Source organism: Coturnix japonica, chromosome Z, assembly GCF_001577835.2.
Source record: "Coturnix japonica isolate 7356 chromosome Z, Coturnix japonica 2.1, whole genome shotgun sequence".
In the NCBI taxonomy this organism is placed as follows: domain Eukaryota; kingdom Metazoa; phylum Chordata; class Aves; order Galliformes; family Phasianidae; genus Coturnix; species Coturnix japonica.
Window position 1 is genome coordinate 38,655,287 of NC_029547.1, and position 15,524 is coordinate 38,670,810.

The window sequence follows — 15,524 nt, forward strand, 5'->3', positions numbered from 1 at the left end:
TATTTGATCTTGAGCAATACATTGGCTTATGGTTTTAATAACACTACTGAAATTCTGCATTTCTTCACTAAGTAAACTCTCTGGAATGGACTGTATTTGCTTTGTGTATTAATTGACTAACTTCAAATCAAATTTGTTTGTAAATCATGAAAATGAAACTGGTTTTCACCATGGCATGTATCTGTGCTTTTGAATCAACTTACGGAATGCTGTCATTGCAGCTTCATCTCGAATTAGTGATGCCCATCTGGCAGACACAATGATTGGCAAAGCTGTGGAACATATGTTTGAGACAGAAGATGGCTCAAAAGATGAATGGAGGGGGATGGTCTTGGCTCGAGCTCCTATTATGAACACATGGTTTTATATTACCTATGAGAAAGATCCTGTCTTGTACATGTACCAACTCTTAGATGATTATAAAGAGGGAGACCTTCGCATTATGCCTGATTCAAGTAAGTAGGCCCATTACATTTTTTTTTTCTTCTGAAAAGTGGCACCTTTTTATATAAATATTTGCCTGTGGTTTGTTTATGGACATGGGAGTTTGTTTTCATGGACATGATCTTGTATGAATGCAGTTCTGTTAATCTCAGAAGTTGTGGGGGTGGTTTGTTTGTTTGTCTGCTTAAAAACTACTCATTCACTCTAGATACAGTTCTGGACATATTTGTAGATTGGGCTAGAGCTGATTGTGGATGCAATTCCAGATTTGATTTTGGGCTGCATGGAGCATGCATTTGGCAACTACATAGTTGAGATCCTCTGCTTAAGGACTAAGGTAAAGCGGATGAACAGTTGGCTGACATTTGGGGTCAGAGTTGTAGTAAATGGGGTTACATCAGTCTGTTGGGGTTCCCAAGGCTCCATTTTAGGGCCAGTTCTGTTCAGCATTTTTCTAAGTGATCTGGACACAGTACTCAGAAGCGTGCTAAGTTTGCAGGTAATGTTAAAATAAGAAGAATTAACTGTTGAGAAGTACAATTTTTAATCAGCAGAGGAGTATGCAGTAATCGGAGGAATGCGGTTTTCCATAATTATTCTTAACTTTGCTGAAAATATGCACTTGCTCTTATGGAAGAGGTTCTATCTGGAGTTTTTAAGGAAACTTTACAAACCAGAAGCTTTCCACTATTGTTCCTACATGGAAAGAGGTATCATAGCTAACAGTGATTGCTTTTGATTTGTATTTCTGAAGCAGTTCTTAAAAGAAAGTTAACTCTTGTAGTCAAATTAATGTAGCTGAGGTAGGTGTCTTCAAAGTAGAAAACCTTCAAGTAGTTTACTGGGGAAAAGAAGCACTTAAACTATTGGAAATTAATTTTCTTTCATGTGTTGCAAGATGAAGGAAAAAAACCAGCAGATTAGTGTGGAGTGTTTTGTTCCTTGTTTCTTGAAATAAATGTTTTTATGGCTTTTCTGAGTAATGTGAAGAATTTTCACAGTATAAATATTGTTCCAAGTGTACTGGATAAAGTAGAATTTGCCATAGTGTTAGAACTAAAACTTACAGAGAAGTTTCTTTTTATAGTCTCAAGCTTGGGTTGTTACTTGTCTTTGTGTATGTGAGGACATGAAAATGTCAATAACTTCATGTAAGCTTTTTTTCTGTAAGGGGCAAACATGTTACTGGTTTTGATACTAAAACTGTGTAAGTACTGCACAATTCTTTCTAAATTAAAATGAGTTAAGCATATGTTTTGTCAACAAATACTTTAACATAAAACTGCTTCTGAGAGAGTGATAACAATTTGTGATGATGCATTTACGGATGAACTGTACATTTACAAAGAAACTTCATAAAAGAAGCAGAGAAAGAATGTGTTTTTTTAGGTGAGGTTAGCTTCCAGTTCTCCAGTATGCTGCTATTACTGCTTATCATATTTGTTCTGAAATTTACCTGTCTTTTTGCATCCATAATTGGCATAAACATTGTCCAAAAATATGAGGGTACTTCTGGGTAGATTTTGCTAGCAAAGCAAATAATATGATCAGATTTTTGTAATGATATCTACTCCTATGTCAAATCAAAAGCCTTTTCTGACAAAGAGGTGTGCTTGTTGCATATATTCAAACATCACATAGTGTGTGTGTACGGGGTAGGAAGGGCTGCTGATGAGATCCAGACTTATTCCTGTTGGTAGCATAAATTCAGTAATCCACAAAGATTTTTGATAACATGTATGTAAACCTTTTTGATTAAGATTAAACAACAAAAAGTGTTGTTCATGACTTTGTAAAACTGAACTTTTGTATTATTGGCAGTCTAAAAAAATATGCAACTGTACGTTTTCAGAAGTACACTGGTTATTAAATCTTTGTCTGAACAAAACTAACAGCATACTATGTATTTAAAAGTTCTGATAGTTTCTTACTGGTTTTGCAGACAAGTCTGATGTTGTTTTCCATACTGAAATTCCATCTATGCCTACCAAAGTACACTGGTTTTGTGTTACAGATGATTCACCTCCTGCAGAACGGGAACCAGGTGAAGTTGTGGACAGCCTGGTAGGCAAACAAGTGGAATATGCCAAAGAAGATGGCTCAAAACGGACTGGCATGGTCATTCATCAAGTTGAAGCCAAACCATCTGTCTATTTCATCAAGTTTGATGATGATTTCCATATTTATGTCTACGATTTGGTGAAGACATCCTAGACATCATTGTGAACTCTGCCAAATTTGTGGAACTGTTAAATGTAAAATTTGTAGACAAAAAGACTTGACTGCTTTCCAGTTTAATGAAAGCTTACATGTCCCTGCGAACCCACAATCTCTGCCAGCAAAACTGTTTTGTTCTGAATAATAGGAAAAAAATTATGTGAACATGACACATTTTGTGTAGGAGAACTCCTTTTCTTGGAGGAAGTCAGTATATCTGGACAGGAGTGAGTTAAAAGCAAAAAACAGCTGCAAATTCAGGCTGTATAAAGTTGATCTAGTATTGTAATCCTTAATCTAATTTTTTTCATAGATTTTAACTTTCTTCAACTTTGCACTCACCTCATGCAAGTGTAGTTTGATATTTTGATATGCCTTCTTTTGTAACATTAAATTTAATTTCTTGGCTACTGGCAGTCCTTGTTTTTAGGGTTGGGACAGAGTTGTTGTTACTGAAAGGTTTGAATGATTTGTGCAGCATTAAGGAGTGCCTAACCCAAGTAACATCAGTCTGCTGTGTTTCTACACTTTTTTTTAAATACAGCTTCTTAAGAATTTGTAGTACATGGAAATACTTGCGCATTTTTAGTAGTCACATGGCTGTAGAATATCAAGTGTTTGACTTGCACCTTTCAGTGAAAAGTCTTTAAACTATAAAAATGTATTTAATCTGTATAACCAGTTAACTAGAAAATGCAAGCTTAATAGCCCGTATTTACAAGTTGTAGGAACCAGTAAAATACATGCAACAAGGCTGCCTTCAGTCCTAAATGTTGTACTTCTTTATTTGTTCATTACACTCTTAGCAAAACACAAGTGCTTGGTGCCATGAGTTTAACAGTATACATATGCTACTTTGGAAGACTTTAGACTACACATTGGCAATCAGTAGTCTCTCATGTAATACCAAAATCTAGCAACCTGAATGTGTGGATTAGATGCCTAACAATAGTTATATTTTACTGTGGTAAATACAGTCTCAAGGGGGATAGAGGGTACAGGAGTCATTTTTTATTGAAGACATAACGGTAGAGATGGAGAGGCATTTGTTGCCTTCTACTCAGTCTGTTGCATTCTGTTGTTTGCTTGATTTTTTGTTTGTTTGTTTTCTTCTTTGATTTGTTTGTTTGTAACTATTTTGATTAAAAAAGGACCCTTCACAGCTTAATTTTTTTTTGGCTTTTCCACATAAGGAGTGTCCAGACAAATCTACGGCTTAAATCTGTTGTTGCCTTTTGTGGTGTAGATTGTACTTACTTTGAGATATGCTGTTACTTGAATTTCATTCTGTGAACACTACAGTTCTGCATGCCAGTGGTGTGCTGTCTCATGGAAGCTACAGGCAGTCTCAGTGGTTCAGCCATCTGCATTAGATTGTGGAAGTACCTAGTAGCCCACAGCAGCAAAATCCTTTCACAGTTTTAATCTTGCAGGATAGTTGCAAATTAAGATTAGGGTTTTTGGTGGGGTGGGATTTTTTTTTAGTTGTTGTTGTTGTTGTTGTTTTGTTTTGTTTTTTGTTCTTGCAAGTGTGGCAGCTTTTGAAAGCATAAGAATGGCAACAACAATCAGCACAGAAACAAAATTGTCATGTTACACTAAGGCAGAACTCTGCAAGTTTCCAAGAACTGCTTCATGGAAGGGCAGTTTTGTGGTGACAGTGCTGTTGATGGAACATGTACTCTGAAATCCTTCCTTATGCCATTAGTGGAAGGATACAGGAGAGATGCTGTTAATCAGAGATCATAGGTCTGTGTGATCTCAGATTTGGGAGTACCGAAGACTTGGTGGTTTAAGCCCCTTTCTGTCCATTTTTTTGCCTGATTTCATATTTTAGCCTTAAGGCTTGTGCCTCATTTTGCTGTTGAATGGTAACAAATACTCACCATATAAGTATGATACCTTAATTCTTCCTCCATTGCTTTTATATTGCATTATGTCTGGTTATTTCATCATGGGCAACCAAAGGCAGGCTATTGTCTCATAGTGAATAGTTTTTCAATGCAGTCCTTAAGCACTAAGTAAAACTGAGTAAATATTCCTTATCTTTTGAACAAAGTGAGCAGATTTGCAACACAGTGTTTTCATCCTGCAGATCTGTTATATGTGTTTTCTATTGACTCTTAAGAGTCCTGCATGTAAATCTCAAAGCTGAGCCTGGCTCCATGAGCCCAAGTTGATATTTCTGGCACAAGAATGAGTGAGTGTATTGATGACACACAAGACGTACGAATAACTTAGTACACTGAGTGTGGGGCTATACATCTGAGGAGTACGAAGTTTGTTTTGAAAGATCCAAGGATTAGATCTACTAGAACACTTTTAGCATTAGGCTTGCATTTGTGGGTTGTCTACAAGCCACTTTAATACACCACATATTCTGCCAATTAGAGTATAATCTATAAACTGTAAATTTTATGGTTGTTTTTAGATGTCCCCATTGGCTACTGTATGGGTATTTCTTTTAATCTTTTCTTCTTTCCACTTTCTTTTGTTCCTTTTTTTTTTTTCAGTAGCTTAAACCACCTTTTTGAGGCTTGACACTAATTCCACTCCCTGCCCATCTTCTTTGGGCTTTGTTTTAGGCTGGCTCATGTTTCAGATCTGCATGCAGTGCTTGCGTTACCCTGGTAACTAAATGTTGGTTCCTTGTTCTAGGGGTTCAACATTACTTTCCAAAAGTACGTGGGGCCCGTGATGGCACAGGCCATGGATCTTTGTATAAAAATTATTGGCCTTTCACATTTACCTGCTGTAGTACTGTTGTATATTGTGTGTGTGTGCGTGTGTGATGTCAGGCTGCCATGTAAAACTTTTTAAAAGGAAAAAAAGTTAAATGCAGACCATCATTTTTTGCATGCTTAGAGGGTTAGAACGTTCAGTGTAACAAACTAAGGTTGCATGTTAAAAATGTTTAGGTTTTGGTTTTGTTCTGTTTTTATTTTGTGTTCAGTTTTTTGTGAATTTGCTTATTGTGCTGTTTTAATGGTTGTTAGTAGGATTAAATGCACCGGTGAGACAAGCATAGTGCCAACAGAAGGTAATTTTTCCAGTTGTATGTGTCATACAGCATTTAAAGGGACCGTTTATTCTGTTAACAAATAAATAAAGTCACACCAGTAAAACACTGCATTTTTCCTTTGAGTGCCAAATTCTTAAGCTAAGGAATAAAGTATGGGAAAATCCCCTCTTATTGAAACTAGTAGATGATTTAATTTAAAAAAGAATTAAAAATGAAGTCTTTCTCTTCAGATAAAATTTATTGGTTGCATATGTAAAAAGAATGATAGTAAAAGCAGCGTCTGGTTCCTTGAAAATGCTGTGTTTTTTGTATTTTACATCATTTGTGCAATTTGGATGGATCTTGGTATGTGTATAGTTCAAAGGTCTTCGTGTTCACATTTTAAAATTAGGTAATGACTTCATCTTTATAGCTTTTTTTTTTTTTTTTTTTTTTTTGTTGTTGTTGTTTATTTTTTTGTTTGGTTGGTTTTTTTGTTTTTGAACAATGTAGACAGTTCCCTGTTCTCTGCATTTAGAAGTATAAACACTTTAAATCTGTTACTTAATTCTGTAAGTAATTTTTATAATTATGATGTAACTCTATCCTTAAAACATTTAAAATAAACCCTTTATGTGCAACTTACGACTATAAGCTCTGTTCTCGTGAACAAAATGTAGTGATTTGTTTTCAGATTGCAAAGAAGCAGTTCTACAGTTTTCTAATCAGTGCTGAGCAATGTATTCTGACCTTATGAAATAGGATTACTTGCAAAGCTAAATTTTTTTTTTTTGGCTGAAGATGAAGTATAGTGTTTAAATTGTATTTTACAAACACAGAAAAATGCCCATTTGGGGGACTGCACAGTGCACTTGTGAAGAGGCATTTATTTTCAGAGCACACCAAGAAGAATTTCAGTGGTGGGAAAATGCAAAAGCATTTGGTAGTTGTTAGGTGATATATTTGTCTGCTTTGACTTACTTTGTTTAATTTTTGTTGTTGTTGTTAGTTCTGTTTTGTCTTTTAATTACTAAGAAGATCCAAAACAACAAGGTAACAAGTAGTAAATACCATCATGATGCTGCAATTTTTCTTAAGCAACAGGAGCTTAACACTACTATATGAGGACTTTATTCTTTTATGTTAGTAAAGATGAATTACCAAGACAGACCATCCATGTTGAATCTTTATTTTTCCCTCAGAGTGGCAAGTATTGTTCAGATACCCTGAAATACATGTTTTGTCACCAAATTTAGAAAGCTCATTAGATGTAGGCTGAAGATCTGTATGTAGCATGCTAGCATGCAGTTAGGATGAATACCCAAGCCTCTTCTATTCACCTAGTTCTTTCCTTATTATATCATGTTGCATGAAAGACTGGTCCCTCTGTATATTGTATACCTCTGCAAATTAGGAGGATCTAAGACTGCTTAGCAGAAGCATCACATTCGTGTACTAAATGTTAATCTGCATGAGCTGCCTACATTAAATTGTGGTGAAAAGATATAAATATTTTGACCACTGCCTGAACTTGTGTATTACAGCTGTTGAACCAACCTCAGTTTTGTAGTATCTGTTTTCATTAAGGAAAATTTAAACAAAGCCATATTTAAACAAAGACATTTAAATTCTCCATTACTGTAGTAATGGAAATTCCCCTTAAATTTTGCATTTTCAGATTTTATTTGCAATTTTAATGTTGGCCATCTTGCAAACTGAAGCACCCTTATGGATGCAATAGTACTGCTTTTGTACCTTGTCTCCCCCATGCCAGCTCCCTCCCCTGTTTTCCCATTGGCTGGGTGGGTGCTCCAGGTTCACAATCATACCAAAGATTTAAGGTTGTTAATTACATTCTGACACTTGTTGATTCATGTGCTATCTTGTGCCAGTCCTGCTGTTTCCAAGATGTCTCAGTACTTATCATGTTGATATGGTGATTCTCTCCAAGTCTTCTTCCATCCTGAGGATACCTCCTTTGTTAAACAAAGAGTACCAGGGTATTTTTCAGGTGGGAGGCGGGAATGCCAGGCCTTCCGGATGCCTTTTCAGGCACTTCCTTGGGCAAGTCATGACTTGTTCTCTGGTTTGATCAATCTCATGCAGGATATTCTTGCAATGTGTATGACAAAATATTACATATGTATTCATGCTGACTATGTCATGAATTGTTGCTAACTGTACAATTATGTTGCTAATTATTTTGAGGATCCTAGCCGAGGAACTGGCGGGACTTATTGAAAGGTCTTTAAACTAGGTATGAAGGGGGAAGGGGACAAAATGAGGGCCTTTGGGGTTGAGTGGGTGGTTCAAGGCTCAAAACAAATCTTGATGGGTGAAGAGGGTGGAGTTCATAGGGATGGAGAGGAGCATGGGGATGCTGCTTCCCTTGTCTGTACACTAATGCACACAGCATGGGAAATAAACAGGAAGAGTTGGAGATCTGCATGTAGTCACAAAGCCATGATCTCACTGTGGTGATGGAGATGTGTTCGGACAGTTCACATGACTGGAATGTTGTGGAGGGCTATGTGCTTTTTAGGAAAAATCGGCTGGCAAAGTGGGATTTTCTAGTTGTTCTTCATGTGAGAGAGCAGCTAGAATGTATTGAACTCCACCTGGGTGGGAGAGTGACGGAGCAGTGGAGAGCCTGTGGGTGAGAATCAAGGGGCAGGCTGGTAAGGGTGACACTGCTGTGGGTATGTACTACAGGCCCCCTGATCAGGAGGAGGAGGTTGATGAGGCCTTCCGTAAGCAACTGGAAGTAGCATCATGATCCCAGGCTCTGGTGCTTACGGGTGACTTCAGTTATCCAGACATTTGCTGGATGAGCAACATGGCCAGGCACGCGTGGTCCAGAGACAACTTTCTGATGCAGGTGGTGGAGGAACCAACGAGGATGGGAGGGGGGGGGGGTGTGTTACTGGACTTTATTCTCATCCAGGTCCTCAATTAAGATATTAAACAGAACAGGCCCCAATACCGACCGCTGGGGAGCACCACTCATGACCCAGTCACCAAATGAATTTAACTCCATTCACCACCACTCTCTGGTCCTGGTCCTCCAGACAGTTCTTTACCCAGACAAGAGTATGCCTGTCCAAGGCATGAGCTGCCATCTTCTCTAGGAGAATAGTGTGGGAGATGGTGCCTAAGTCTTTACTGAAGTCCAGGAAGACTACGCTGACAGCCTTTCCCTCATCTACCAGGTATGCCACTCAATCATAGATCAGGTTGGTCAAACAGAACATGCCTTTCATGAACCCATGCTGGCTGGACCTCATCCCCCAGCTGTTCTACACATGCTGTATGATCTCACGATCATCTGATCTGTAACCTGCCTGACACCAAGGTCAGGCTGACAGGCCTGTGGTTTTCCAGATCCTTACAAATCTTGTAGATAGAGGTCACACTGGCAATTCTCCAATCTTTTCAGATGTCTAAGATTGACTAGAACATTTGATAGATTTTGGAAAGCGGCGCTGCAGTCATCTCTGCCAGCTTCATCAGCACCCTCAGATGGATTCCATCTGGCCCCATGTACTTGTGAGGTGGAGTAGTAGGTCTCTGTCTTCACCTGAATTGTGGGGGGTTTATTCTGTTTCCCATCCCAGACTTCCAGGTCAGGGAGTAGAGTACCCCAAGAATAACTTGTCTGATTTTTAAAGACAGATGTAAAGGTTATGAGAACCTCAGCCTTACTGAGAACCTTATCCTTATTCCCTGCCACATCCAGTAAAGGGTGGAAGTTCTCCATAGCCCTACACTTACTGCTAATATATCTGTAAAAAAAGTGTTTTGTTCTCTTCTACTGTAGTGGCCAGGCTGAATTCAAGTTTGCCTTTTGCCTTTCTAATTTTTTCCTTGCACATCCTAGCAACTTCTTTGTACTCTCCCCAAGTCAAGTTGCCCATGCATTCTTCCACAAGATTTAGACTCTTTTTTTTTTTTTTTTTTTTTCCTGGAGTCTAAGGAAAAGTTCCCTGTTCATCCACACTAGTCTTCCTCCCCAAAGGCGCATCTTACTTGTGGAGGTAGGTAGGAATCCTCGCTGGAGCTGCAGATTTAATACTACTATACTCTGCATTCCCACCTGCAGGGTTCCTTGTCTGTATGAACAGGCTATATTTTTTTGAAAGAAATGACTCCTTGTTTGGCAAGATATGTATATATATATATATATATATATATCTTATATCACCTTGCCATGATCTTGCAATGGTAAGCGTTATGTGCTTACCATGGTGGAGGGTGGCTTGAATCATAGCATCATAGAATTACTTAGGTTGGAAAAGACCTTAAAGATCATCAAGTCCAACTGCAGCCTAACCACAGTACCCTAACTCTAACAACACCCTGCTAAATCATATCTCCGAGCACACATCCAAACGGCTCTGAAACACATCCAGGGATGGTGACTCAACCACCTCACTGGGAAGCCTATTCCAGTGTTTAACTACCCTTTCTGTAAAGCGTTTTCTAACATCCAACCTAAACTTACCTTGGTGTAACTTGAGGCCATTTCCCCTTGTCCTGTCACCTGTGAGAAGAGTCTTGCCCCACTCTCACTGTAAGCACCTTTCAGATATTGGAAGAGAGCAATAAGGTCTCCCCTCAGCCTCTTTTTCCGCAGACTAAACAGACACAGCTCCTACAGCCTCACCTCATAGCCTTGTTGCCCTTCTCTCGACCTGCTCCATTATCTCCATGTCCTTTTTGTACTGAGGTGCCCAAAACTGAACACAGTACTCAGGGTGAGGCCTCACCAACGCCGAGTACAGTGGCAGGATGACTTCCCAAGTCCTGCTCACCACACCATTCCTGATACAAGCCAAGATGCCATTGGCCTTCTTGGACAGCTGGGCACACTGCTGGCTCATATTCAGCCGACTGTCCATCAGCACACCAAGGTCCCTTTCCATCAGGTAGCTTTCCAGCCACACCTCCCCAAGCTTGTAGGGTAGCCTGGGGTTGTTGTGACCAAATGCAGGACCCGACAAATGCAGGCTTCTCCATGAGAATGTTATGGGGGACAGTGTCAAAGGCCTTACTGAAGTCCATGTAGACCACATTGACAGCCTTACCCTCAACCACTAAGCAGGTCACCCTGTTATATAATGAAATCAGGCTTGTCAGACAGGATCTACCATTCATACTGTTCAATTAGCCTCAAATCTGATGAACAGATATCAAGACATTCTCCTTTGTCTTTCTTATGTGTGTTCAGAGACTTCTTTGGTTGTTCTTGCATTCCACAGCAATCTTTGGTTGGGACAAAATGAGTGTTTTCAAAAGATAAAGGCTGTTGTCTTATGTGTGTCTTATTAGCCTTTATATTTGGTCACCCACTCTCCCCACAGTGATCCTCTCAAGGGAGGACACTGCATAAAGTTACATGCCAGCCAGACTCTCCTTTTATCTCTCAAGAATGCACATACTCTATTACTTACCCACAGGCAAAAACTTATCTTGTATCAAGGTTTCTGAGGTAAGCACATCCAGTGCTATTATTAATGAATGCCTACTTCTATGACTCCAACCTGAGTCTGAGTTTCTTGATGGACCAATTTACAGCAACAGTACAGGGGGTGATGTAGGTTAGTTCATTTAGCAATAGGGATTGGTACATTATTTTAAGAACCAATACCTTTGTTTAGCAAACTGAATCCATAAGTGATAGTTCTAAAACTTTTCATTTCAGCTTTAGTGGATTAATAGTCTTATTTTCCTCAACAGTTTTGCACTGGAGACATAACAGAATACCTTCATCTTTTGCCTCAGAAGGTGCAAGGACATTTTCCTTAGTTTCCGCATACACTTTTAAAAAGTTGCTCGCTGTGGCCTAGTGTGCAGTGGAAATCTTCCAGAGTGGATGAATGTGAGTCAAAGGCCTTGGTGATGAAGCTAATTGTGAAGAAAAAAGGGGAAGAAGTAGGTGGGCACTCGACCACTGAGATACCACTAAGCATGCCCAAGGGGACATTAGCACGAGTCCTTGAAAAAGAATGAATGTATATGCCAGTGTACTACATATGTATGTCTTAACTGTTCAGATGTAGAACCTGAACTTTGAGAGAGCGTGCTTGCTTGTCAAGTCACCTGGTATGTATTGTGAGGAATAAAGGAATGCTGCTTTCTAACACCACACTGGAATTAATTATAGAGTTTTCTTCCTGGATTTCAGATGACAGGAGGAGCTACACTGGCAGCTTGCATTTCACAGAAGAATGTTCTAGATTTCAGCTGTACAATACTGCCATAGAGTTGAATTTTATTTTTGTCCTTTATTTGCTAATGGAGAAAAGGTATGCAATGGGAAATTTGAACAAAGGGAATACAGACACAGGTACTCAAAGCATACTCTGTCTTTTTTGATCTCACATACTATGTTCAACCATAATAAAAACAATAATTAATTAAAAAATAATACAAATTTTTCAAAATATATACTTTAAAGATTAAGCTGAAACACAGTTATGCTGAAATGGTTCTGTTAGACATGACAAGCATTTCAGTAGTATTATCTTCCCATCTGTAAATAAGAACAGTATAATTCTGTTATTCTTTGAAACAAAACTCTTTCAAAACAAGAATGTGAATGATCATGTAAAATCATTGCATTAATTAAATCATTCAAAGTCAATCTAGGTAGAATAGAGGCTGAGTACCAAGGGTGACAGAAGTAGATGCTGGCTGAACTTTCCATGATTATTTGAGTTTTGCTAGAAGAGGATAAGAGGATTTGTTTATCTGCAGCAAGGCCATTTGCTTCTGTATTTGCCATTTACTACTGAAACAAAGCAACTGAAACTACTAACAAAACTCAGGAGTCCCTCCTACCAGAGTCCTTTTTACTGTCAGGCTTTTTCTGTCAAAAACAAATATGGCAGCAGTAGTTTGAGACATTAGTGGACTAAACTGGATTTTGCAGGAGATCTTGGCCTTACATTTCTAGTAAGGCACAGAGGGACGGACCAATCAGAGGTCTCATTATGAAAAACAAAACAAAAACAAAAACAAAAAGTCTACTTAATTACATTGAACAAATAAACATCTAAAGAATGAAAAGAGTTAAATTTAAATTTAAAACAACTTGAGCAGAATGTTACTTCAGTGTTTTTTTATAGCTGCAACATTAAAAAACTCTATAGAATAACTTGACTTGCCAGTGAGTTATATCGAGCAGGTATTCCTTTACTACAGCACTAGGTACATGGGGGATCGTTCCACCAAAAATGCACACAGAAGGAGCACACAGCTATATATATAAAGGCAAAGTACATACATGTTTATGAGATTTTCCCCAAATGGGTTACATACACACTGAGTTTCCAGTTAACACACCGTTCTGCCCTTTTGCACATATGCTCTAAACTGTTCGGAGGGGTACCTGGGCTCCATCTGGTGGTCACTGGATGAAATGCTAGTAGTCGTCCTCATTAAGGCTGGAAGCTTTCCTTGCTGCGAACTTTTATCCTTCTGGGGACTCCTTGATTCATCTGCAAGCGTAAGTGTTTCCACACTGCTGCTGCATCACCCCGTTTCCCTGTTGTACCCGTTTGGAAGTCAGATACTATTCTACAGCACTGATAGGATCATAGAATCATAGAATCGCTCAGGTTGGAAAAGACCTTACAGATCACTGAGTCCAACCATGACTTAACCATACTACCCTAGCTAACAACCTAAATCAAATCCCTTAGCACCACATCCAAAAGGTTTTTAGACACATCGAGGGATGGTGACTCAACCACCTCCCTGGGGAGTCTACTCCAGTGCCTAACAACCCTTTCTGTAAACCAAGTGTTTCCTAATATCCAACCTAAAATAAACTTACTTAATCTGACTTTAATCTTACTTCTTCAGGGACTCACTTAATTTTGCTCAAGCAAAGTTTACCTTGATTATGTTTGTCTCTTTCAATTTTTAATTAGAGTGTAATGAATACATGTACTGCATATGCAGTGTGCTACTGATTAAACTCAACACAGATCCAAGAAACTTCCAACCTCTAAGCATGCTCCTCTGAGGGATGTTCAGTCAGCTCTTGCCTTATGGCTCTATTCTCTGATTACATGGCTTGTAATTGTTAGTTGTGCAATATAGGTATACATTTTCTACAGAATGCTTTAGAAACAAGCACATTGAAACCTTGAGTCTAAAACCTTTTCAATTAAATATTGAGTATAGTATATATACTGCAAGTGCTATCTGGACTCTTAAAAGCCTGTATTGGAAATGCTAATTGAATCATATTATTTGTTTCTCAGAATAGTCCCTGCTATCAGAGAGACAGTCAATGGAGAAAGTGAAGGATACATTCAGAAAATATTTGAACTTTCTGGAATCTTCTTGTATTTAACTTGCATATAGCTGACATAGATCTTACATACACCTGTAGATATGTAAACTATATATAGATCTGTAAGCTATAGAATGCAGACACTAGATTTGCAGCCAGAGGGATATGGAATTATACTGCCTTAAGGGTAACCACAGTATGTGGGAGTTAGCAAGGTTGAACAACTATTGCTTGTTTTTCATTTCTTCCATCTCTCTTTCTCAGAATAATGCCCTCAATCATAGAAAACATAAATAGATTTATGTGACTGATAGTTGGGAGTTGGCTGAGAGAACAGGGAGGACATGATAACTTCAAGGATATTACGGCCTCATAAGAAAGCTTAATGAACAGGAGAAGCAGAAAAACAAGAACTAGGCCATGGCGAGGGTCATGAGTTGTCTGAGTGTCAGGATGTTATTAGACCGTGTATTTGGGAGAAGGCAAACAACTATATGTTGCACCGTATACTAATTACCCAATCTTCTTATGCCACAATTGTATCTAGTGTATAAAAATCTAGCTTGCGCAGTAATGAATCTGTACTCAGCTGCTAACTTATTTTAAGTCAACTCTGAGTTCCACAATCCCATCCCCACAACTGATCTTGATATTCTTATTTATTCTTATAGGTTTGTCAAAATTTGGATTTATAATTAACTCATTTATAGTTAACTAAGGCTAAACACAAGTGGGAAGTAGGATTTTCCTTGTAATCTGAGTAAAAATAACTTGAAAGTCTTGCTTTCAGATTAAAAGACAGAACTAAACAAAGTTACACTAGAATATTATAATAAATTCAGCATTTAAATGTTTATTTTCAAGGCCAGGCTGGACGTGGCTCTGGGCAGCCTGATCTAGTGGTTGGCGACCCTGCGCATAGCAGGGGTGTTGAAACTACATGATCATTGTGGTTCCTTTCAACCCAGGCCGTTCTATGATATGATATGATATTTCTAGCAAAGTAAGAAATGCAACGTTATGTGATGGGAAATTTAATTTTTACTTTAATTATTTTATTTTTGGTTTTCCCAGAGGCTTCTACTGAACAAATACTGTTTGCAACCATTCTGATAGTGTCGTCTTATGAACTAATGCCACTTCCCTTGACAAAAGATCACATGTTCTGCATAAAGAGCTCTGTTATTATCAGGGGACAAGGGAATGGAATAATCACAGTAGTTTTAACAACTCTAATGAGAACACTCCTGTTGCATTAGGCGTGCACGAACACTCGGGATGTAACGCGATAGGCCCTCCCCTGCTTGGTTATGCATATGTAGAAGGATTTATGCTTAGCTTAGAATCCTCAATGCTTAGAATCCTCAATGCTTAGCATCCTCCATGCATTGCTTAGAATCCTCAATGCTTAGAATCCTCAATGCTTAGAAACCTCAATGCTGAGAAATTTTATTGCTTTGAAACCTCAATGCTTAGCATCCCAAATGCTTACAAACCTCAATGCATAGAGGCCTTAATGCTTAGAAACCTCAAAGATTAGAAAACTCAATGCTTGGCTTA

At 38.5% G+C, this 15,524-nt stretch overlaps 1 protein-coding gene across 4 annotated transcripts in view; it reads left to right on the forward strand.

Moving 5' to 3' along the window:
• The window catches only part of SPIN1 (spindlin 1), a 65,560-nt gene extending 58,388 nt beyond the window's left edge, over positions 1–7,172 (forward strand). For 3 of the 4 annotated variants that reach the window (XM_015849358.2, XM_015849357.2, XM_015849359.2), the window contains exons 5-6: positions 222–455; positions 2,459–7,172. In XM_015849358.2, the coding sequence (XP_015704844.1) occupies positions 222–455; positions 2,459–2,658 (434 nt within the window). In that variant the 3' untranslated portion in view covers positions 2,659–7,172. The remainder of the gene's footprint in view (positions 1–221; positions 456–2,458) is intronic. The other variant, XM_032441190.1, reaches the window with a different exon arrangement.
• Positions 7,173–15,524: the final 8,352 nt, after the last annotated feature.